Source organism: Pezoporus flaviventris, unplaced genomic scaffold, assembly GCF_033815535.1.
Source record: "Pezoporus flaviventris isolate CSIRO_AGI_PZ_B2104156 unplaced genomic scaffold, CSIRO_AGI_Pfla_v1 ptg000041l, whole genome shotgun sequence".
NCBI classification, from domain to species: Eukaryota; Metazoa; Chordata; class Aves; order Psittaciformes; family Psittacidae; genus Pezoporus; species Pezoporus flaviventris.
In genome coordinates this window covers 7,270,198-7,296,286 of record NW_026892589.1, presented here as the reverse complement: position 1 = coordinate 7,296,286, position 26,089 = coordinate 7,270,198, and the positions used below count along the sequence as shown (strand labels likewise).

The following is a 26,089-nucleotide window of genomic DNA, read 5'->3' as shown; positions in this document are numbered from 1 at the left end:
ATCTTGCAAACCTAACACATAGAAGATGTTATAGATAAGCAAACTTAGTAAAAATGCCATGCAATCATTCCCTATTTACACTTTTTTCCTTCATATTCTTTAAACCTGATATTTGCCCTTTTATTCTTAAAAAAAATTCTATAAAAATAGAATACTTTAGCTACAGTTTACTTTTTCCACTGGACTTATTACAACTATAATTTCAACACAGTAAATTATGCACTTCACGGATATTTGATATGACCATTTCCTGCTATCTGCACTGTAGTTCTGTTCCTGTTTCCACTGAAGCCAATGATAAAACTCTCAAAAGCTTCAAAAGGTAAAACCGCACCTCACTTTACTGATTATTCTGACATAATACAAAGGAACATCAGAGGCTTTGGTTCTTTATTTTACTTGTTGGAAAATGCAAATCCCAAATTTAGAATTTTTATTTAAGCAAAGCAAAATACGTTATCATCATTTGGTTTTATACCTAAACTGACTTGCTTTTCTTTTACCTATGTTTAAAAAGATAAGAATAATCTTTTATTATTACAAGACTACTGTAAAAACTAAGGCTTATAAATGCTCTTAGCATGAAATAGCATGCAAACAGTATGCCTGCCATTTAGGTAATGTCTTCAAAGAGAACATCTTGTTCAAACACACTGGTGGTTTTTTTTCCTAAGGTATAAAGAAGTTTGCTATGCAAAATCCCAGTAAGAGCCAGCCATTGAAGCAGAGTTTTGGTTTTAAAAATGCAATTGTCAAATTCAAATTGAAGACAGCTATGGCTATTTCTCTGCATCTAAAAGTCATAATAACTTTTATTTGTATTAATATATGGTTTAGGCAGTCATCAAAAAATACAAGAGGGGTAAGCACTTCTTCCTACATCCCAAAGACAGGCTGGAAAGCTCCAAGTTTGTAACCATGTACAACCCAAGAAGACTATATGGATCACCTTGCAATCAAGGTGGTCAAAGAGCCATTTATATAGCACTGAACCAGCTAACCATGCAAGGAGTCCTGGTATCTAGAAACTATTTAAATATGCAGCTACAAAGGAAATAATTGACTAAATGCTGCTTTAGCATCTCCTGGCAATTAGAAATCTGGGAATGGCCTTTAACAGTACTTCACCTCAATGGCAAGTCTAATTTACTGCTGCCTCCATTACAAAAACACCCGGGCTTGGTTACAGAATAGTTGCACGTCTTTGTGAGGGGGGGCAGAAATCTTGCTACTTTGTAATAATTAATCAGAGCCTTGTAAAAAGAATACGTTCAGCATATATAGAGAAAAAAAACCTGCAGTCATGCATTACTAACTTTACATTCAGCATTCAAAATAAGTCATAACAGAATACTAATGGCAGCAAAATAACTTAGGGCTTTAAGATACCTTGGTATTAGCTAGAATCTTCTACCACCTACACTGGCACTGAATAATTGGAAAAAAAAAAAGCATGAATTTAAATAGCTTTTTAATTCACAGATATCAGAACATATGAAGTGCGTCTTAATACCCAACTTTTTCAGCAATGGAAGACCATAATAATGTCACCTTACAACAAATAGCTATTTTTACTAAAAATCTATGAGCAATCACTACTGGCTTTAACATATTAAAGCAATAAAGACATGAAGCCAAAACTGCACATGTACAAAACAGCTGAGATATGTAAACTTCATATTCGGCTTCTGTTTGCTGAATTACTTACCTGACTGCTGGGGAAGATAAGAAAACTGATATTGCTAATTAGACTATCAGGAAATAAGATGGCACAATACAAATGATTTTATTCCACTCAGAGATAAGCAAGTCTGCTCCCACGAGTCTTTCATCAAAACTGATCAGACTGAACTAAATTTCCTATCCACTCTCAATCAGGTTTTAGGAAAAAAAAGCTCTATTGCTCTACCATCTAGGAAAACAAATGGAAAGTACCCCCCCTGCTCTGCCCTCCCCAGGCATAACATTGCACCATGGCACTGCTGAAAAGTTTGTTACTAAAGCATTTAATGCTACAAAGATAAAATACATTCAACACACACTGGTGTAAGTTACACAATCTTAGAAGTACCCATTTGATAAAACCTTCAGGTAGAACCATAAAGGCAGCAAATGTTTCTCCTCCTCAGAACTGAAAAGACCTTTAAGAATCTAGTTAAAACATCCTAGAAACCAAAAGTGAGAACACCCAACAAAAAGCAGTGATGCCATCCTGGGCAGACACGGCCCTGCCCTGGAGGCAAAGTGATACTGAAACATTTATTTCTGATTGAAAGTTGCTACTTAATGTCAAAACAGTTTCTTCCGGTTTCATCCAAAGGATTTGTGAGCCCTGATAGGGTATGCTACCAATTTATTTAAACCTTTAATTTCCTTGCTATTTTTAGCTTCTGGAGGCTGGCACAAAACATTTACTAGAGCTTAATGGCTTGTTCTCTCATTGCTGTTATTACAGACCATTCAGATGGAAAGTTAAGTGTACAGCTTGAATTCATAGGTGCTTGTTTTCCACTGGTTGTCTTCTACACTGATCATGTTGCGTTCTGTGAAAGTAACCCATCCTTCGGAATCAATGAGAAGGACCGTGTTAGTCCTGAAACAACAGAAGGGTAGAAGCTTCAGTCTTGTGTCTGTGATACACACTTGCAGAGTCCCAGCTTTCATCCCCAAAGGTTTCAGCTCATTTTTTCTCTTGACCACATCACCACCGCACTAGCATGGCAGAAATCATCCTGGCAAGTTCAAACAGGCATTTTCAGTCCCTTCTGTCACTCCACTGCTCCAATTCCCTGCTGCACTTGCAGCAGCTGACACGAAACTTGTAATTTAGAAAGTATGATAAAAGGTTAAACTTCATTTAAGTGTCAAGTGTTCCATTCAGAAGTAGCATAAACCCTAGCTTTTCTTCACAGCCTACATGTACCCTGATGGGTTATTCATATCAGTGGCACTCTTCCATTCTTTCCTTTCAACTCCATTGTCCATTAATATTTAAACATCATTAATTATTATCATAGGACACTGATACATGATCACAGAGAAACTTTTTTATCTCTAGGAACCTTCCAAAGAAGAAATCTGTTTTCATGAAAAGCAGATTCCATTCATGCATCTATGCCACTCTATCAAGTATTAGCTGTGGTTTCTCTTTGGACACTGCAGTACCCTGCCAGACAGACAACTGACAGAAGTAGGAATTTTTCACCATCCTGATGTGGTAGCCTTCCCCAAGTCATCTCACAGTTGTTCACTCATGTAAAAACTGCTTCATTTCCTCAGAAGAATATTGTGAGGCCTAACTAACAGCCTCTATTCACTTATTCATGTTGCTAAGGGAAAAGGTAAGTATGAGCATACAATTACAGTAGCAGGGAAGACTTGAAATATAGTGTTAATTCACTAGTAAGAGGTCAGGATTTCTACTGAGTTATCCTTGTTTCCTTTGAAATAGCTACACTGCAACCTGTAAAGCAAAGGAAGAAAGATGCTGCTTTGCTAAATTAAGTCTTCATAAGCCATATTTAAATTGTTCTTTGAATATATTTTACAGAGATACTTGGTTTTGGCAGTGGTTTCTTTCTCAGAATACCAACTTAAAATACTTACAGAAGGGTGTGCTCTCGGCTTCACAATTTACATCCCTACAGAGGAAATACTATGGCTGATTATGCCAGAGACCAATCTGACAAAACTGTTGGCAGACTTTTAGAGGAGGAATTCCCTACCAGCAGCAACAGGGTTCACCTATAATTTTGTCCCATCAAGGATTAAATGCAATATTCATTGCATTACTCTAGTCTTGCAGCTTTAGAACAACAGTCTGAGCAGAAAGTAAGAATATTTCAGTAAAAACAGAAGCATCAGTTAGGGAAAACTGGAAATACATGTTTTGGACAACAGTAACAGGCTTCTAATGTATGAAAACGGCAGTTATGTATTACAATGACATGCCTAAAGAAACCTCTGCAGATTACATTCTCTCACTCTTGAAAAAGAAATTCTGTAATTCTGCAGTATCTTTGGTAAGATCAAAATTAGAGGTGGTCAGATCTGCTACTACACTGGGGAACTGTATTATCTTGCCTTCAAAAAACTGAAGCTATGTCACACTCCCCACCAAAGGTGAGCCATGCGAGCTTAAAATGCTCATTAGTAGTAAATCTAAGCATCAGTAGTAAATCTAAGGCAACAGAATACTGAGCAATGAAATAGTTCATTGAATTATACTTGAGTAATATCTAAATAAATTTAAAGCAATCACTATAGAATTAAAACATAGCAGTATAGTTTTGATTGGAGATATGCTTTGATCCAGTATACATCTATTTCTGACTATGAGGTTTCTTACCTTGTTCCATAACCTGGGCAACGAACACAAATAGCTGCATACTCGTTCAGTACAGGTCGTATGTAATCCTTCCCTTGCTCTTCAATCGCAGGGTCTGGTAATTGACTGAAAAAAGAAGTAATAAAAATATAATTGAATTTTCCAATATTAACACATTCATCCCTCTTAAAGTAAGCTGTGTTGACTGAGTGGTTGATAAATACCAATCACTTTTCAAAAAGTAAAAAAGCGTGAATTGTGTTTGAAACTAAAGTATGAGGAAAACCAAGATAAAACAGCTTGTAAGCTCTTTCCCAAAGTGAATTGTGTTTGAAACTAAAGTATGAGGAAAACCAAGATAAAACAGCTTGTAAGCTCTTTCCCCTTTCAAGCTTTTGAACTTTTGTGTCACTTTAAGAAATATTTTTCATATCCTGACAATTTTCTCACTTTCCTTGTTATTCTTTGTTTCTCTTTCTAGTATTTTGGTTTAAATTAAATTACTTGATTGTGAATATTTTAATGCCATCACATAAACGAGCATCTTTCCAGTTAGACTCTGGGAGTTCTTTTTGTGTTGAAGAAAGACCTCTGTGCTTTCTTTGATCTTATCTGGAATATCTGGAACACACCCAGGACAAGCCCCAAAATAAAATTCACAAAGATGCATCAGGTGACAAGGTGAGATTGCAACCATCCAAGTTTCTTGACATACATTCCTATCAAAGCTTGAAAGATGTTTAGAAACATAGATTTATTATAAAGCATGTCAAGTTTTGTTTATTGTAATTAAACAAGTATCAGCATCCCACAGAAAAGATGCTAAGGTCTCGAAGGTTGCTGCAATAACCCTACATCTATGCCTTTCCACTCACATCACCGGAACATATTCTCAAATGCTAGTCATGAGTACAGCTTCTTATTTCAGTAAAGATTCCAAGGTAATTTATCAATTTAGCAGCAGTATTTTGTGTTTGAGTTTTAAGCTTCTTCCATCTTCCAAGAAATAATCCTATTTCTGCCTCCTAGAACAGACCCATCTATAATTGTACCTATCATACTGTAATAATTCAGCAGCCTATCAGCTGTGCAGTGAATGTTGGGAAAAAGGGCAGAACAGAACAGACTGATCAACTCAACCTCATTTTCAGAGCTCATCCTCAGCTGTGGAGGAGACTGCAATTTGTTATACTCTGACTGACCTTTACATCTAAGTGGGATCATTTTCTTTGTTGCTGTGGTGGAGAAGAGGACCTCTGGGTGGGAAAAGCAAGAATAAGTGTGAACAGAGCAACTAAGCTCTTCTGATGCCTGTGGTGGGCATACGGCTGGAGCATACCATGATGTAACAGAGAGAGCACATAGCAGGACACTTGAGCCCCTGAGAACCATCAACTACTATCTCGCACCCCATCACTGACAGCTCCTGTATGAGCTCCATGGTCTCTCCAGCTCAATGACCCTAAGCAATTTTAAAGAGACTGGAAGGAGTGCAGTACCTCCCTGAGATCAGTCAAAGGTGGGGCTAAAGAAAATAGAGGGGATAAAGGACAAAATCCTGTATCCAGCAGGAAAGAAGGGAATTCTAAGAGTAAGCAACTTAATTCCTGCAACATACACAAAGGGATCATAAGGTAATATGCAATAAGATATTTCAAGAAAGTTCAAAGCTAGTGCATATCCATGTGTTCAAGATGAAATGATCTTTTCATAACAAATATGAAGTGTGCTTTGGAAATATTACAAACTTATTTTTAAATATTGCTTTTTGTAAGTAAGTATTTCCATTTTATAGCCAGATTATTTCAGATAAGATCCTACTGAATTACTGAACATTAAGATCACTTGTATCTTGTACCTTTGTCTTTTTACTAGTAAAAGGTAAAGTGTAACATTTTTTGAGAAATCTCTTCACCTGGTATCAGATGAAAAACTAATTAAGTTGGCTGAGTAGATTTCCCAATTACTACTCACTGCTCAGATGTCTCACTCTTACATAAACATCTATTTTGAACCACTGAAAAATGCCACAAACATGAATACTGGCATTAAAATTGACTGATAAAGGTAGGAAACTGAACCTATATACCAGAAACAGCTTGGCTCCAACACGGATCACCCCATAGTCAGGTAAAAGCCAGGCAAAACATGACAGATGGTGAGCAATGATACAAATTTAGACAACAGCACCTCCTTTACCCTGCTCCATGTCTGGACACTGAAATTGTATAAATTTCCTTTACTTCTAAACACCTAGTTTATGGGCTCAGATTCACTGCTCAGCCAGTCATGAGTGCAGGGACCTTACCTACATACTCAGACTCATCTCTTTGGAACTTCCTGGACCAGAGACCTACAGCAGAATTGTGCAAATACACCCTCAACTCCTTCCCTCATTTAGCCTAAAACAACTGCACTTTGAGGAAGGCAGCTGGCTCTACTTTGAAAACACCTTGCTTCTCCACCCTCTGTCTACACTCTGGGTAGCAACAGAGTAGCTAGCAGCTGGTGATGCAAACTTGCTCATGTAAACAAGTGTTTACCCTGTGTGCAGGAAGAAACTGAACCTTACCCTGAAGTGAGCCTCCACAAAGCTTACAAGCAACTTAGAAATCCCTTGTTTTGCACTTATTACCCTTACTAAGAGAAGGGCAATCTTTAAAGGAAAGGGCACCGAGAAATCTGTGTACAGTCTATCAGTACTGAGACTGCAGTAATAATGTTTACTGTTCCTGCTGCTTAAAAAAAAATCAGTATTGTTGGAAGTCAGTCTCTTTGGAGAGAAAGAGCCTTACCTTTCCTCTTTATTACCCAGCTTCAGTCAATTAATTTAAGACTAAAGTTTATTTTCTGTCAAAATAATTTATAGATGAAACTTTTAAAATGGTCATATCGCATTATGTTCTTACGGCTGTTGATTATTCATCACTGTGAGAAGCTCCTGCACCAATTCTTCTTTGGTAAGGTCTTGACTTCTCTTGACCACCTCTGTAAAAAGCTGCTTCCCATATTCAAGTTTCTTCCATGGTGTATCCAACAGAGAATTACTCAATCCATATATTCCTATACATAATAAAAAAACATTAACAATCAACTATTTACAGACCAGTCTCTGTGGACCACTTCTAGCTACACGGGATCCACGCACTTACAAAATAATGGTCAAGAAGGTGGTGGTGGTGGAAATCAATTTAATTGCAAAGGGTATGCTGGTGATTTGCAGTTGTCATTACAGATTTCACAAATTTTATTAATGTTTAGGTGATTCCCCAGCTAATCTTTTCCTGCAGGTAAGCTATAAAACACATGCCCCATCCCTAAACAGGAGGCTACAGCAGGCATGTATCTTGCACTAGTGCTTAGGCACTTTTCTGTGCTAATGTTCAGTAGTTTGTTTCACAGTTTTACTCTAATGCGTATTTGCAGCAGCTACTTTAAGCTCTGGTTTGCCAAACTGTGAAAAAGCTACAACAGAACTATATGTATTTTTTGCAGTGTAGACTTTTCCAGGTTAGCCACATTAATAAATTTATTTTTGCCTCTGATATTACTCTTGAAAACCACTGCAAAGCAAGATTTGATAACCAGAAGGAGCTTTCCCTTTAGAAGTACCCTACATTTCTCACCACAACTCAAACTAAGCATAAAGATTAACAAACCTCATCTCTCCCTAAAGACAGCCACATACACAGAAAAGGAATTAGTTTTTGAGGTATGGAAACCAGAATTACCTTTGCTACAGTCTACAGATACTTAAAATCTGTGATTCAGTTTATAATTACCACAAGCAGCCAGATTGGGGTTTTTAAGTATTTGTATTAAACCCCATTTTATGCCTGTAGCCGTACAAAATCTAACAGCTATTTCCAAGAATTTACGCTGTGATTGCAAGAGTAGCTATTTGCCTACTGGCAGCAACATGTTGGCCATTAACCCAAGCAGGCAAAATAAGCCACTGTCATTAACTTTTATCAGCCAGCTACGCTGCTCAGAGCCTTCTGTGTGTCCCTGTCCATTTAAATGGGCTTTTTGGTGATGAATTCTGGAGTACTGTTCTCTACAGTCGCTAGCAAAGCCCTGGATTTTGAATATACACCTGATAAAACAGATTAAAAAAAAAATGCAATTAAGCCGACTCTGTTCCTAAGGGAGCACAGTCACACTCTGCCCTTCACACTACTGGGTAAAGAGATTCAGGGTCAAATCCATGAACCTTTGAAAATTCCATTCCTCAAGACAGACTTCTGTCTTTCAGTCTGAGTTACCTAAGGAGCATTCCACCAGCTGTGGGTACACTGTCATGGATAGAAGCTTTTAACAAAGTATTGATTTTTTACTGAATTTTTTTAGTAAAAACGTAAATGAATGTAAGGATTTTTTTTTTTCTTTTAAAAAATGCAAAGAAAAAGTTAGTGAAGAAAGTGCTTAAGCAGCTGGGTTACTAGAGCAATACAGCTCCATTCTGATTCCTTTAAAATAACAAAAGGTAATATTCAGACTTTTCTGAAGAAAACCTACCAGCATTTAGGAAAACAGGTTCTGGTTCTCCTTTGTTTCCATAGTAGCAAATTACATCTCCTTTGGTGGTACTGAAAAATATAAATAAGAATTTCTCCTTGAAAAAAACATCAGCTTCTATGTTTGATTATGCTCTAATTTAATGCAATTGTCAAACACAGCAAGATGCTTCTCCCACTGCTACTCCTATGATACCACAGGCCTGAGATTGACGAGTTGTATTACTCTCCTCCTCACAAAACACTGTATTACCTGTATCACTGTCAAAGATTACATTATTATATTTAATCATAACTATAATAAAATTCAGTAAAATCCCAGAACTGCTGCATGGAAAGTAGCCTAGCCTAATGACAATAACCTGGATGGTTTTGAATAACTGACGATTTAGTTACTTAAGGAAAGGAGGCATGTTAAAACGAAAGGATGGCATCACAGCAAGTAACTTTTTCCCTATCATCTCTACTGAATCATTACCACATTTTAAGAGGCTGACTACTCTGGGCCATTTTATCTGACAGAAGCACATTTTGAAGCCCACTTACAGCAGTGTCATAGGGCATGTCTGGGTCCTTGAAGTGACAGATATGCATTTTCAGGCTGTTGTGAGATAATTTCACTGTTTTGAAACCCCCTTTCTAATTGCAGGTACCTGTTTCAGCAGCCACTCTCTTGTGCCCAGTTTTAACAGAGCAGAGGACCTCACATGACATTCAAAACCAGCTTCCAACACTGGAAGTAACTCTCACTTGGCAGAGGTGAAATCAGCATATCTGAATTGCATAGATTTTTAAGCTGTTGTACTGATATTGACAACACAAATACCAAACCAACTAATAAGACACAAAAAAAAACAACAAGAAAGTCAATAAGCTTTGTGTGCTTGTGGGAAATGGAGCATGGGAAATGGATTGCCATTAGATGGCTCACTCTCAGCATCCCTCAATCCCATCAGCTGACATGAAACAGTGATTCTGCAGATTGCTACCAGTTGGTGGGGTTTTTAAATAAATTTGCCAGGACACAGCCATGAAACTATATAATATTATATTTCCCTCTAGTGATTTACTTGTTCACAGTGGAAAAGTGTCCTATTCAAGTTACTTACACTCTGATTATAGTTCAGCTTTTAATGTCCATCAAGCTCTAGCTCCTTAGAGAGCAGACAGACTTTCTAAATGAAAAACATACAAAAAACAGCCCCAAATCCCAAACACAAAACTTGCAGTTAAGATTGAATTTGGATTGAATAGCATAAAACATAATACAGTAGAGAAGCCATTTCCAGCTCATTTTTTTCTTAAGATAAAACCACATAGCTGTGCCCCAATGCAAATAAGAGTATATAGAATGCAATCTCATTAACAATGTACTAGAAGTTCAATTGCTCTGTATAAGTTTAGCATCTACTACTCAAACCTTAACAACAAGCAAAACAGCCTTGATTTAGCTGTTTATATTCTTCATAAAAAGCTATTCTGAAAGATGTTCCATAGAATCCTCTGCAAGACAGCCAAATGAAGAGGGAAATTTAACTTAATTATACAAGTCAGAAGAGGCAAGAGGAGGAATACAAAAAACCCCCACATAAAGTAAAAATAAAACCGTCTTTCCTCCTCTGTGCAGTACTCTGTCCCTCCTGCAGACTTGATACTTTCCTGGTGCCTTACAGAAATACGTCCAAGTGTTCCAGCATAGTTCAAAGACAGTAATTATAGCAGGTGGTATTTGTGTTTTGTTGCTTCTATTGTTAAATATCATGAAAAGCTCCCAGTTAGTCAATTTACAATTTACCTACTTGTTAAAAGAGATGTGGCATTTTCTGAACTTTCCTCTAGTGGCTTAAAAGACATTTATTTTCCTCATCTTTGTTTTTATTTTCAATATTAAGATCCTTGTTCACATTTACCTTATGCTGATCTCAAGACTCTTCATTGACCACCTCAACTCTCCACAGACGACTGCTCAAATCAAAATCATGCTTTAATTTCATCAGGGCACTGAATACCAATTGTTCCTTTCCTATTCTACCCCTAATTCTTATTCTCTAAAGTTTTCTCCTAGTCTCTGGTAGAGCTCTCATGGAAATACATTATCTGTGATTCAGTAAAATATTCTTATCCATCAATAAAAGTATATTAGTGCAAACCGTTTGTTTCTTCACCCCATTTGGAGTATTTGCATTGGGAATACCTAGATAGTCCATAACAAAAGTTGCTGAAACAAAATAGAAGGGAAACACAAGATAGGACCACAATTTCCTTTCCTTAATGTCTCGAGAAGCAAATTTCTGTCCCACTATCGCATATTAACTTCTGTATGCAACCCATTTATGGAATCTGTTAAAAGTGCTGTATTTTCTTAATTAGAGACAAAAGGGGTTTTTAAATCATGACCTTTAAACACTCTAAGGCAGAGAAATACAGCATTTTAATGAGTATGAGAAAGCGATGCTGAAAAGTACAGGTGGAACTGAAAAAGAACTCGGTGAGGAACAACCTGAACTTCCCTTCTATTTCTTGAGACTCCTTCAGATACAAACAAGTTCTGTATTAAAATTTACATAGAATAAAAGGTATAGTTTGTTCTTGAGCCAGTAAAGCCAGCAATCAGAACAACAGCTGTTTTCACCAGATGGGTAACGTTTTCTTTGTTGAATAAGCTTAAGTATTAGAAATAAATTACTGTAAGAGTGGGGAAATTCTAATGAAATATTCACCCATTAAGCTGGTTCAGCAAACATTTTGCCAGTAGACTTGTCTGCAGAAATATCTGTATGAGAAAAATGAGCAAAACTTACATTTCTAAAACCATTTTTATAGTCATGCCACAGGCAATAAGAAGTCTTTGACTCTTTTTCATATTCCTAGCTCCTTCAGTTATACAACCAAGATATTTTGCCTTTAAGGTAGATGGAGGTTATTACAAATTGTTTAAAATTTCAAATATAAGACTCCCATACACTCTTCCCTTCACTGGATCCTGTCAGTTCTTCAAGGAGAAGGAAAGAAACCTTTAGATAGGCAAAGAAATTAAGCCATACTTTATTTGGCTGCAAATACTAAGCTACATACCTGAGATGCCTGGGACCTCACAGGAACAAAAAGAGAATGGAGTTCAAAGGATCAACAGTTCAAAGGATTGAATCCCCTGACAGCTAAAAAGGACAGTATAGAGCTAAGCCATCATCAATAGATTAGTCTGACTTCTTGGTCCTAGTCACATGCTAAGACACAAGAAGTTTTATACTCAGCATACAATGGGACACTGCGCTTTCCATAAACAGGGACAAAGAAAAAGCAATGTGCAAGTAAAGTAGCAATTAGAATAAAATACTTGTAATCTATTTAAACAAATAAAGCAAAATTAAGGTCTTTTTTTTCAGTTAATACACCAGTAATTACACAGACTATTTTATTGGTGCATTAAATATTATCTTTTCAAATTGTCAAAGCTGTATTTGTTGTAGGTTGTCTACAAAGAGAAAAGATCAAAGCAACTGTTATCACCTGAGGTCTGAAAAGATGGAGTTTTAGGTATAGATCTGGACAAATAGCCCAAGGAAGCCCCTGAACACAGATATTAGACAAGTTCTGTCATAAACAAGACTGCATGCAGAACAAGTAGGCACTACTGACTTCCTTTAGCAACTGCTTTTTATGTTAAAGAGTATTACCTAGCACCTGTGCTGTGATTCTTGTGACTGACAAATTCACTAACAAGCTCGCCTGGAGTTGAACAAAAAGATGGGAAAGGCGTATCAACTGCAGGGTCTCTAATTCAGGACATCTGCAACTTATTTTTTCTACATTCCACATTCCTCCAGATGTGTATTTTCTATTACCTCTAACTTACCTCTACTGCAACACCGCTGCTGTCTTCTGTCAAAAGACTAAAGCTTTCCAAGAGACTTCTGAAATGAAGATACTTCCAAAATTCGGTTCACTGTGCCAGTCAGCTACTCTTTCTTTTAGCATTTGGCTCCACCTTCTCTCTTCCTACTGTTTACAGATACTCAGTACTCAACATCAAGGCAGAAGCCAAGGTGAGAAAAAAATTACTGAAGCTTGATCACAGCGATAGCCTCAAAATCCTTTCCTGGGCTCAGACTCCCTTTCCTCCCAGCTTCACATGTATAGGTACCCGAATTCACTGAAGAAGGAGTAAAGGCATAATTAAAGTGATGACAACAGGACCCAGACTTTAATTTTTTAAATTCCCAATCATAGCTGACAGCAGAAAGAGAAAAAACTAAAACTACATAAAAATTATGCTCCTAAATACATAATTCTGTCAAAAGAAAAGCAATAATAAAAGTTCTAGGAAATATTCTAAGGAGTATAAATGTCAGTAGTAACGGATTCCTCACAGCAACATGGAAGCCACACAGTGCTTGACACAATTACTTCCTAATGCAGATGAAATATAAGCAATGTCCTTCTGCACCAATGCCCTGCTTCAACTTCAAGGTGGCTGAGTTACGTTCACCAAAAATATAGACAGGAAAAGAAGAAAAGGAATGAAGCACAAAGCTCCACAGGGTGTGGTTATCACCAAGGGATCATTCCACTGGGCACTGAGCTCTGATCTTCTAACAGGGAGAGTATTTGAGAGACATTGTATTGTTTAATAAATAATGTGTGCATGTATTTTTTGTGCAAGGACAAAAGACGAAATTGGCAGCTTGAAATGACAATCAGTAGTTTCAACTGAGCAGTACGGCTCACATACTCTCCTCTCTTCAATGTTCACGAGATAACAGAAAACTCCTTCTGTTCTGAAGCTGAAAACAAACAAGCAAACACCAAACTACCAACTATAAAGCCCAAACATTTTTGTAGCTATTTCTCCTACCATCAAATAAAATGGTGAAAAGAATACTGCTGGATACTCACAGCGGACAAAGCCTGCTTTGAAGCAGTACTCTTATTTTGTTCTTAGCATCTAAACATTTCTTTGGTGTTGTCCTAATTTTTTGAGCCAGGCAGAAGCTGACACCAGAGGGAAGAAATAAAGAAGTTTCTCAGAAGTTTTTTTTTTTCCTTCTCTTGACATTGGACTGTCCATCTCATTAGACTTGCAAATGACTGAGGATCTATGCAGTAATATTTCAAAGGTGGTAGTACAGAGCACATTAGAGAAGTACCTGGACACCTCATTTGCATGAGGAAGTCACAAGCAGCAAGACTGATGTACCACAGAAGTTGGTATTAGGACAGACAATGCATGAGAAGAAACTTAAGTGAGCTTACAGAGCACACAACGACTTGCCCATCTACATTCTTTCCACACCAGCAGCCTGACCCTATCTCACTTTGCACTGGTAAGGATCCTAATCTCTGCAGAGCAATCAAATCCCTCCTACACGGCCTCGTACTGATAATCAAACTGAGTAAGAGAGACCCTGTTTCCAAAACCTGGTTGCACTGTTCAGCTGTTTTAATCTTAGAAGGCCCTACACTACAAACCATTCATTTAATCCCAAAACACTTTCTTCAGCTTGGTTTTATCTCGATGCTGCTACATCACTAGCCTACTGTAGATTTCCATATTAAAAAAGGAAAAAAATGTATATAGTGTCTCATGGTATTTAAATATAAACACTTTAAAACATGTGTTACATATTGTATATTCATGCATCTATTCCTTACCCATATATACAACCCAACCCCACTGTCTTGGGGGATCTGCAGTTTCAACTGGAACTCAGTCCTAAAACCTATTATTAGCCAAACTTCACTCTCCAGATCAGAACATGAAGAATAAGTTCTAGTATGTAATCTCCATTTTCAATACATTACCAAATTAGTCAGTGCAGATGATCATATAGTTTACTACATTTCCCCTGGAGGGGTTGAAAACTGCCAGTCACAGGGGAGAGCAGAAAAGCTTAAATGAAAGACCATTTTCTGCATCTCCTCCCACTTGTTTTTGTTAGGGACAATTCATCCAGTCCTCATGGAGAAAGTGATTCACTCCTATTACACAGGGATATTCTTGCACATAAACAATATGGGCTCTCACTGGCAACTTGTCAGAGACCCTAAACTTGCTGGGAGAGTGACAAGAAGCTGCCACTTCAGTTTGTCCTTCAGGGCAGTTTGTATCACATACTTGGCCATATGGAATACAAGTGAGATGCTGCCACAACAGCCTTAATACAAGTATTGAGACACCCAGGAAAGTCTGAACAACTGTAGCAACTAGATTTCTTGGACATAAACACAGGTTTCCCCAAGAGAAATGCTTTCCCAATCATTGACAAAACCAGCTCACTATTATTTCAGATATTATCACAAAAGAAGAAAGAAAACTGCTCTGAATCTTAAGCAGACATTTTTTAAGAGACCAGTCCAGCCTCTGATGAATTTGTTCCTCTCTAATCAGACCAACTGACAGTCAGAATTGAAGGAGTAGTGAGCCTGCCCTCTTAAAAGCTAATTTTGCAGCCACACAAGACTTCAAACAGAGTTTGCCATATGCCAGACATTCAACATAAAAGTACATTTAAAATAATGCAATAAGTATTCATGACTTATACTCAGCAGGTATAGCCAGATGATACACTGAAAAGATGAGAAAAGTACTGAGCATTTTTATCAATACAGTGTTCTTATTAAAACCAGAAATGAATAGCATTAAAATTGACATCAGGAGATATCACAGAGCAAACAGATCACACTAAAAGTGCCAAAACCCATGCACATTTAAAATAAGTCACACCAAACTGGAAATAAACGCGATTTTACAACCCATATGGTCATTTTCAGCACTCCTCACATCATTGCACCTGTATCACTTAGCACATTGTCATCATCATAACAGAGAGAAGAGACAAACTTCTTTTCCTGAAATGTTTACCTGAAAACACAAACATTGTAAATCTCAATGTGCTGCTTACAGCCATCAGTATCATGTGCTAAGATATACTCCTCCCCAACAGTGCTTCATTTACGCTTTCAATTTGAGTTTCCTCTCCATTTTCCACCACTCTAACAGAGCCAATCACTATTTGTTAATACATGTTAAAAGCAGTCTTCAATCTTCACTTTGAACAGCAACATGGTTCAACAAATTAGCATTCACCACAATAACATTTTCTATTTACACAGAGTGTAGCTTCCATTTATATTTCTCACAGGAGTACTTCTAATTTCCTAAAATGACAAGTTTACATCTCTTATAGAATTGCTCTGCATCATTAGCTTGGCAAGAATTTCATTTCATCAGAGTATCCAAAGCTAAGGATGTGTCAAAATGGAGAAGTTAATCAACACATACAACTTTCAGAGTAATACTCAGCAAGGAATTATGACCTGCATCACCACAGAAAGACTATTCGGTTGAGCATGCAATCCCTTATCAGCCCTGCATGGAGGAATAAACAAACAGAAGCAACATATGAATGATTGTCTTAACAAATAATGTCCATTTAATCTATTTTAATACATTATACTAGCAGCCATTATGACTATTCTATTTACCTATATTAGAACAAAGAAACTCAGATTTACTTACTGCTTGCTATGAATATCAAGTTTGCTTGAAAATATATTTAGATTATTTCTTCTGTTATCTTTTCAGTTATAGATAGCCTTCCAGCTTTGGAAGGCTAGCCAGGTAGCAACATGCAACAGAGAGCACAGAGTCAAACCCTCTGGCCGAGGCAATAGAAAAATACTGAGAAGTATCTGGTGGGATAATGAACTTCATAAAAAAGAGAGTGAAAACAACATAAAAGCAGCAAACCCTGTGTTGCCTAACCTGCTTCTGGATTAAACTTCTGGAAACATAACATATGTTTACCTCTAAGCAGGCACTCCTGGTGCCTTCAGAGGTCACATATACTTGCCTTTCTGTATTCATCCTTTTAGACTCTGATCACCTACAAGAGTTGCACTTTCCCATCATAACATAGCAAATTAAAAAAATGAAAATGAACAGCCTGGCAGAATTTGAAATAAAGGACTTCCTTAAAAAAAAGACACACTTGCAGGAAAGTGGGAGTGAAAAGATGATGAAATAACTGGGAATTTTGAGCCACCAGCTGAAGGTGGTCTAATACAGAAAGTGAAAAATGTAAACACAGGCCAGTCAGTGATTGGGTCCTAGAAATTATTTTCACTGAAAACAGCAAACACTGTGCCCTTCTGCTTTAAGCATATGTGGTTTCCCAGAAGCATGCAGAAAAGGTGAACAGGTGAAGGCCCTGCACCGTCAGGGTGTCTACCAAGATAAATGCTTCTGCAGAAAGTGTATCAAAGCATTAGTGTGCTCTTCACAATTTATACCTGCTTATGGTCATGAAGTGTGCATCCAACTGAGCATTGATATATAGCCTGGAGATGACTTTAGTCCTGGATTTCCATTCTTCTGAATCAGGCATAATACAAAGAAAAATCAGCATATGTATTTGTGAGCACACACATGCATGTGCAGTGGAAAGCACTGTGCTAGCCATATTGACTATAATAAAGTATCTAAGGTCCTTTCTTCAGCTACAGCAACTTGAAGAAGTTAACATATTTGTTATATGCTGATTCTTTTTAATGTTTCAGCAATGATTAGTGATACAGCCACTTGACAGGAATAATGGCTTGAAAGCTTTCAGCTCTTCTAATCCTGCTGCAGAGCATGCAACCTCTCAAAGGAAAAAAAAGAAATCAGAAATTACGTAGCCAGGGTTTTGTTTTCTCCAAGACACAAGCCACACAGCCTTCAGGGTAAAGACTGACTATGGCCTATTAGGCAGTCACAAGAAGTTTTGAGGGAAGCAATGAATAGAATAAAAGATAGCCTCCAGTGTTTGAAAGATGAAAATATAAAAAAGAATTATGAGCAGAGTAACATTAGGACATTACACACCAATTAGCAAAAAAAGAAGAGTTCTAGCATTAGTCTGTGATGGGTTTCTGTACTGTTATACCTCTGTACTAAGAAAGTCACTGCTGTTATCTTTCTCCCTTTGACATTTGACCTGTCACATTTTATAGACTTACTTGAAGTCAGCTGCTAATAAATTAAATCCATTGTAAAGATGTCCTTCTACTGAGACTTTCTTCAAGTAAGTGTAGCTGTCCAGATCTCCAGTCAAGAAGTTTGTCACAAGAGCACCTAAGGGAAGTACACAGAGCAACTTATATGCATGAACTCACTATTCCGACAGACTTGGTATAACAAGCAGTAAGACACAAGATTCCTGTTACCAGCAGGGTAAAACAGTGGGGAAAAAAGCACCTACCAAAACCCCACAACAAACCAAACAACCAGCCTTTAGAAGTCTTACAGCATTGTATCATATTCACATTAAGAGCTTGACTTCTACTTTGAAGAATTCAGCCAAAAGCTCTTGGTCAAAATTTCTACAGAATTCATATTTACTAACTATTCTATGCTGCATGGGCCTTTCCTCTCCTTCCACCCTGCCAAACTCTTTCTTGTCTTGCTTCATTTCCCCCATACATGACCCTAAAATGAAATACAAAATGACAGGGTTCATTTGTTTCTCTCTTTCATTTGTGTTACATGTTTTGCCATTGTAATATATTCCCAACACAGTACCATATGACAAACAGACCTATTTTTATTTTAGAAAACCCCTGCAGACATTCCCTTTCAGAGGATGGTTTATTTTTATTTCTGCTCCACCAATTTATCAATGTGTAAGGGAGAAGGGACTAGAGTAATCTCAAGCTAACCTCCAGCATAATCCAAGTTGCATTGTTTCCCTGACTTGGGTGTTTGAACAACATAACATCTAAAAAAGTGTAATGTAAATGTAGCTCAATGCTTGTCTAGTTGTTCTGACTGTTAATTAGAATTACTTTCAAGAGAAGACAGTTGGTGCTGCAGTTCTTGTTTGAATGTAACTTCAGGCTCTAGGCACTACATCTTGTTTTAATTTTGCCTGCTTGATTAAGGTATCATTATCCAAGTCAAGCTTTGAATACCACACAGGTATTCAAACTCATCCATTCACAGATTCTGTTTATAGCACAATAACCATTTTATTTGTCCATAAAGTCATGTTAAAAAAATTTATACTGTAATCATCACTATTTTTCTGGGACACTAGGTCTTGTCTGTCCACTTCCTTCTTTTTCTATTTCTGCTCCTTCATACCTCTTCCTTTTGCATTTTGATCAGTCTTTGGCTGCATGTAGTTTGTCAGGGCTGCCAGCTTGCCTTTCTTACTTATTCCCAGCCACGTCCCACCTTCTTTTCCTTCCTCCATATCCAGACCTAATGAAATAAGTAAGAGTTAGGCTATTACATTAAATTACAAACAAACAAACAAAAAAATATCTCAAGCTTAAATCATAATTTCCTAATGCAAATCCTGAGTCTTGATCAGGCTTGATAAAATGCAGGAGGTCCAAGACTGTCTTTCTCGACAAGCGAGGTCAGCCCTCTTAAATTGTCCATCCTCTAATTCCGCACAATCAAACATTTACCAAGTTACTGCAATAACTCATGAGATAGAATGCGAAAATTAAATGTAAAGGCAAAATTATAAGCTTTGCCTATACACTAAACTACATATAAAACTCAGGCTCAGAATGCTTCTTAGCTCAAAAGCAAATCTCAGAAGATTTATGTGATCTGAAAGTTTAAATTCACACATAAACAGAAAAACGTAGAGTTAGCTTAGAAACTGATAAAAATCTTGGACTCTGGTAACAGTAATTTACATTGAGAAGGGGGACCCACAGAAGTGTAGACCACAACAAACTCCTGAAAGAGAGTACAAGTTAAAAAAAACCCAACCAATCAAACCAGTACCTGTTTGTAATGAGCTCATGTTAACCAGAAAGCATTTACTGGAAAAGCAAGAACTAGTTCAATATATTAAGTACACTCTCAGAAACCTTTTAAATCCTGAATCATCATTTGAAGATCAAAAGAACAGGTTCTGGATACTTATTCAGAAACTCCTTCATTTCCTCAGCATCCAAAACTTCAATATCAAGTTCAGCCATATCACATCTTTACACAATACTTTTAGTACTGTTTCTCTGCCTTAACTGAAAAGCACACAAAAGGAAACCATAAAGCTCTGTTGATCAATGCCCAGTGATTACATATTCCTCTTTTCTGAAACAGCTGTTAAGTGCAAAATATTCTTTCCATTTTTAAGTCACACAAAGAAGAAATTTGATTTATTTTGCTCCAACTTGCTGCTTTTATTTGAGATAACATTATTAACTCAAAGGCAGTTATACCCCATGTATTCGTGGGATCTCCACAGACACTCCCCCTGCATGGAGAATATACCAGTTTCTCATGCCAAATACAGAGAGACCTGACAAGGGTACAAAAGACAAAAATTCAGGACCCTTCAATTTCAGGATAGCTTTTTGTTTTAAACTGCTACATAGCAGGGGAAGCAGCATCCAGAATGTCTGGCACAAAACAAACATCAGCCAGAACATCAGAAGCAAAGGAGTCGTAGTGCAGTGGGAGTAATTTATCCTCTCGGGTCTCCCTGCCAATGACAATAACACCTAACATCAACAAAGAGTATTTGCAAAGTCAAAACCTGGCATTTAAGCAATGCTTTGCCTTCCACAGCTTCATTTCTGTTTCTGAGAAAAGGCAGAAGTATTGATTATACTTAAAAATTACTACAGCTTGATTCCCTACAAAGGGGAACCAGACAGCTGAATGACTGTACTATCACTCTAGCAAAATGTAGACACCAAAATTAATAAACTGATGGATCAATAACTAAAATTATTCTGAAGACTATAAATTATTAACCAATATGAAATGAGGAAGTTTTCACTTTCTTGAGGCTTGGTTTAATGATTTTGAGTCACTATTACAGACACTGAACCTGTGGAATAACTAATTCCACCTATTTTAAGATGTATTTCAGTATATTTGACAAAACTAAGCTAATAGCTCCTGATGGACAAATTAATCTGAGGTATTTCCACTGCACTGCTCATATTGCAATCAGTTAAAGAATGTAAAACTGGAAAGCCCCTACAAGATATAAAACCACAAATAAGATAATAGTAGCACAACTCGTCTTTCAAAGTTACGATGTTTTCCCCAGAAGTATAGCGAAGAAGTGTATTTCTTATTAGAAATGTAACACTACCACCCCAAGCCCAAAAAATCTAGGCCATAATTCCCTTATAAATTGTTGGTTCAAGTGGTTTCCATAAAAGACATACATACCACTAAGGATCTCATTGCTGCTGTCCCAAAACTCTGCAGATTTGGATGGTCTGTGGTAAAATTCATCTCTATTAGCTGCTAGAATAAGCCTGTAGAACACAAGAGGAAAGAGATACTATTACTTACAAATAGGAATGTCACAGTGCCGGCAGGAACAAAATCCAATTCCTGCCACAGCATAAACTCATCTTAAGTATGAAACCATCCTTTATCCTCACATCTCACTTTTATCATTCAGTGTAAAGGTCAAATGACTTCTGACAGCAGCCTTCTCTCTCATCATCTTGAGACAGTCAGCAAGTCTATCTTGTGAGAATGAGACAGCTATGATTTTCAAAGAATAATACATACAACACAAGAGACTGAATAAAGATTGCTTATTCAATTCCTCAGCACGTGAAGTTACAGCTTAATTAAGGAAAACTTAAAGGTAACCCACAGATTTATAGGTAATTTGTATTAAAAAATAATCTGAGTGTATCTTTTTACTGGATCATTACTTAGGATCATGCAGTCACAGTATTTTTTAACCTAACTTTAACACCTAAAGTTCTATTTATGTAATTCAAAGATACAAGTCAGATGCTTTTTTCTGTAAGTACCCATTACAGAGAGAAATTTGTGATCCTCTCAGAGCTGCAGCCCTAATGAAATTCATTAACAGTGTTAGCACTGGAAGACTAGAAATAAAACGTAGGCTAATCTGACTGTGCTCATCTATCTTTTGAAAGTTCGCATTTTCTGTTATTCAAAAGCAATGGAAGACAGTCAGAAACTAAACTTAATGACTTACTGCAACATCAAATAGATATAGGGTATCCAAATAAAAGCTTGAGCTACATGGGTTACTGGGTTTCTATGCTGAGAATCAGCCTTCAGACTGCTGTTTGCAAACCTGCAGATGAGCTTTTATTTGATGCTGCTCCTCCATCCGTCTTTTTTCAATTTTTTTTTTTTTAATTAAAATTAGAAAAAAAAAAAAAGGAAAAAAGTGAAAGGTAAAGGATTTGGCTGATCCAAGTAAAGGGCAGAAGACAACTGTAACCTTAGGCAAGCCATGTGCTGGAGACTCAGGGCAACAGGTGACTGCGGACTTGCTTGTGGACAGCTCCACTACACCATGCCATGATCCAACAGCCAGTGCTTCCAAAGTCCTGCTCATTATTACCCATAACATGACTCACCTTTATTTCAATTGCAAGATTGTGAGCTCTCCTCATTCTCTCCAGCTATGTTGCTTAATATTTAATTTTAATGAAATGTCGCCTTTCAGAAACCTGCAGATTTTCTTAACCAATTCCTATAACCTCAGTATCTTCTTCACTGTCAGTTGCTCCTACCAGCTGCATGTCAATTACATTCACACAGCAGAAGCCAAGTTTACTACTGTAAAGTGAAGCTAGACCATACAATTTGCATTCTAATTTTTAAGCCACACCACCAGAATCAATTTTCATGAAGTCTCATTACTTCACTCAGCATTCAAATGTACTGACATTTTCTGCAGGTTTCTGGACTTCCCTGAAAATTCATCTCTTCATCAATACAATGTTTTAAAACACAATCATGAGGTGCCAGTTGCACATTAGAAACACAGATGAAGAATTATAATTAGACTAATACTTCAACGGCATCCCTTCTGTAAGAAAGATGCTTTGTATCTTGCCCAACAAAGATAGCATCTGTTGGAAAGCACAGCATATGTACATTTTTATCTTTTCAATGCCAAATACTCATAACATTGTTCCTTTCAGACTTGCATTATTTTTCTCCTTCTAGCTGATTCTAGTCTTTATTCTATCGGCTTTCAGCTGGTTTACCAAATCCGTCATCTTGCTTGAATTTCCTCATTTATAGCAGGCATCTTCCTTTTACAGATTTTTTTTTAAATTAGCACCTCTACTGTTAAAAACTAGTTTGGTTGAAGTACATTTCTCATTTCCTGAGGCTCCAATTACATTTTGCCTTCAATAATTCTCAACAGGAAACCACAGTTTGTTTATACTATCTAAATACCAAAAATAAGCGAAGTTTTTCTGATGTGACTGAATATTCTGCATCTCAAGTTTAATACACAGGCTCCTAAGTTCAGCCCAAAGCTCATATACAGGACAGCTATAATCAAAATAGCTTCATTTTGTCTTTTATGAAACATAATCACGCTGTAAGAGAGCAATATTAAGTGACCCTCATCTTCTAATAAATTGCAAAAAGCCTATTGAGCTATTTTTATAACTAAAATAATTCAACTGCATTAGGATTTACGTATTAGGATTTATTTTAATGTTGAGGCAGAGATGAAAACATAAAAAATCATTCCATTAAAGCAATTTCCTACAATGTAATTCAGTTCCATAAAAGAGACTCTGATTATAGCTTTGAAGCTTGAAATATGTATTTATTTGTAAGGCGCACACAGTATAGTTCACAAAGATGTAAAGGCAGCTTGTTACCTTTGACAATAATAGCAGGCTACAATAAAGTGCCTGTTACACCGCACTAAACTTTACTACAAATAGGCCTGTAGAGAGAAGACAGAGGAAAAAGGAGCAAGTTGCAAGGGTACAGGAAAAGAGATTCATTAGCGTATCACAAAGGTGAACTCTAAGCTTTTTGCTTAATTAGGTGCTTATGGAAATTGGCCAATGTACTGTTCTAGAACTCAAAGTCTACCTGGATGAAAAATTCTCTTAAGTGCTATGGAGAGCATGTCTTAGCTTGAGAAAGTTTACTGGCTACAAGAAAATGACAAATGATACGCAGTTTGTCTTTCAAACTTTTAATGTCTATTTTAGACACTTTCTTTTCATTAGAGATGCAAAGTAGAAGAAAGGAAGAAAAGTAGTTGTAGATGCCTGTTTTAATGTGAACAGACAAATTGGTATGCCTGCAGGTACAGGAATGCCCTTTTGTTTTGGAAAACTGTTCCAGGACCAAACAGTGAAATAAACAGAGCTATAGCACAATGCAACACACGAGTTGTCAGGAAAAATTATACTTAGCAAGAGACTATTATAAACAGGTCTAAATTGGTCTAATGGCTGTAATATTGTTCACAGAATTAGGAAAGCTGGGTGCTATTCCAAACTGATATTCAAACCAATGTCCTTCAGAAAGCAGAGGCGAGGGTGAAAAAGCCTTAGGAACAATTTAAGAAAGAACTATTGAATAAAGAAAAGCAGAAAGATTTAGTTATGGTATGTTAATGAAAAAAAAGCAAACTAAAGTTACACATCTGATATTAAAATCGGACACTAAAACACTATGGCCTGGCACTTACCACCAAAACAGATAGCTCAGAGTTAATTTGCCTCTGAGGTATAGAGCAAGACATAACTTAGAGGGTATTGAGAATGTTAAATATAGTTAAATATTCCCGAATTTCAGTCAAAACATCTCAAAAGTATTCTCCTGTTTTGCCACTGATAACAGGTTCTTTTCTGCTATAAATCAATAATTTCAATCTTTATGCAATTTTTCATAGCAAGCAAACTACTGTAAGTTTTACTTCTGAATATTGATCATGGCAGAAAGTTCACTTGGCAAACAACTACAGTTTACATACAAAGTATCATCCCAAGAAGCATCAAACTGATGAATCTGTCTTTTGCTAACTAGCAACAGAAAGTAAGTCAGACCAAATAAATGGATATATTAATTCAGCACTAGTCATATCATAAATAAAACCTTTTTAAACAAGATTCCAGATACAGAAAGGAATGCGCTCCATGGACAACTGAAGTTTTGGCTCTCATTTCTTTTCTTTCTATAGAATGGCATCTGCTTTTCAATACAAAAGGGTAGAAAAACAAGTCAATGAAAAGCACAATGATCTCCTGCACATACTGACTCTGACAGTTTCTGGATGAATGCCAATACTTATTTCCCACAAAGCAACATGGAACCTATACAGTATGTATAAATACAGAAAGCAGTAGAATGCTACAGTCTTCTTACTGGCCTTAAGTGATATTACATGTACTCAAAGATACTGATGTTGGATATGAACTTTCAAAATTGAGGACTGTAATGAGAAAAAATTATTACAGGCACTTTAATTAGTTTGGGAAACTCACTGTATTATATGAACACATCCAGTAAAACTCACCTAGAAGCATGGATGCTTATTTTTGTTTTAAGCTTTTGGCTAAATGTTTCATACACATGACTATTAGTTAATTACCTAAAATTTTAATTAATTTTACTGAAATAAAATTTCAACATAAAATTTTAGTTGTAAGCAGATTTGGAGGAGGGGGAATCATAGCATGGTTTGGGTTAGAAAGGACCTTAAGATCACCTAGTTTCAACCTCTCTGCCATGGGGAGGGACACCTCACACTAGACCATGTGTGTCATAGTGTACTGTCTCTTGGCTCACAAGATTGACCACCACAAATTAAGAGAGGATAAAATAATACAAAGTGGTTAATAAATGCAATACTTCTGCTCTACTACCTGACCATTACTTCCAAATTCAAATTGGATAAATTCAAATTGCTGGTTTCAAAGTGAAAGTCGTAAACACATCTACCCTACTACAGAGAAGGGTACAGCTACAGCTGTGATGCCCCAAACACCCGATTCCCCTTGGTTTAAAAGATAAAGTAAAAAGCCAGACTTTCAGACTCTGGATTACAATACCTAAGGGATCTATCCTACATGACATTATAGATCACCATCATGTCTGACACGTCCATGAGTGCAAAGCCCAAGTCTTCTGACACAGTCTAAAAACAAAGGGTTCTCAAAAGGTTATAGGAAGTCCTCCAATGGAGAAAGTCATGAAGTTAAACATCACAAAAGCATAACTGAACACATATACTGACTTGAGTTTGTAATCCAAACTTTGGCTACAAAAATAAATAAATAAAAAAAATAGAAACAACTCTGTTTTTAACCATAACCATTGTTACCTGTATGCATTTTTTGAAACTGGTCGGGGGTCAAATTTGAATAGAAGTATGCACATTGAAAGATTGATGTTTAAATCTTGCTTCTTCCACAAACGCTTAATGCAAGGTCATTCTGCAATAGCCTACAAAGAAAATAAAGATTA

General features: G+C 36.8%; 1 protein-coding gene across 2 annotated transcripts; it reads right to left on the bottom strand.

The window, feature by feature from the left end:
* Positions 1 to 1,454: 1,454 nt before the first annotated feature.
* Positions 1,455 to 26,089, bottom strand: TANGO2 (transport and golgi organization 2 homolog). 2 transcript variants are annotated; one of them, XM_061465635.1, is made up of 8 exons: positions 25,947 to 26,089; positions 21,032 to 21,120; positions 18,968 to 19,087; positions 17,845 to 17,959; positions 8,846 to 8,916; positions 7,237 to 7,390; positions 4,349 to 4,453; positions 1,455 to 2,593 (listed from the first exon to the last, which is right to left on the bottom strand). In XM_061465635.1, exons 1-8 carry the CDS (start codon positions 26,000 to 26,002, stop codon positions 2,473 to 2,475), a joined length of 831 nt encoding a protein of 276 aa, XP_061321619.1. In that variant the 5' UTR covers positions 26,003 to 26,089; the 3' UTR covers positions 1,455 to 2,472. The 2 variants fall into 2 exon arrangements, with proteins under 2 accessions (XP_061321619.1, XP_061321620.1); XM_061465636.1 differs by lacking the exon at positions 7,237 to 7,390 and having other exon boundaries at positions 2,365 to 2,593.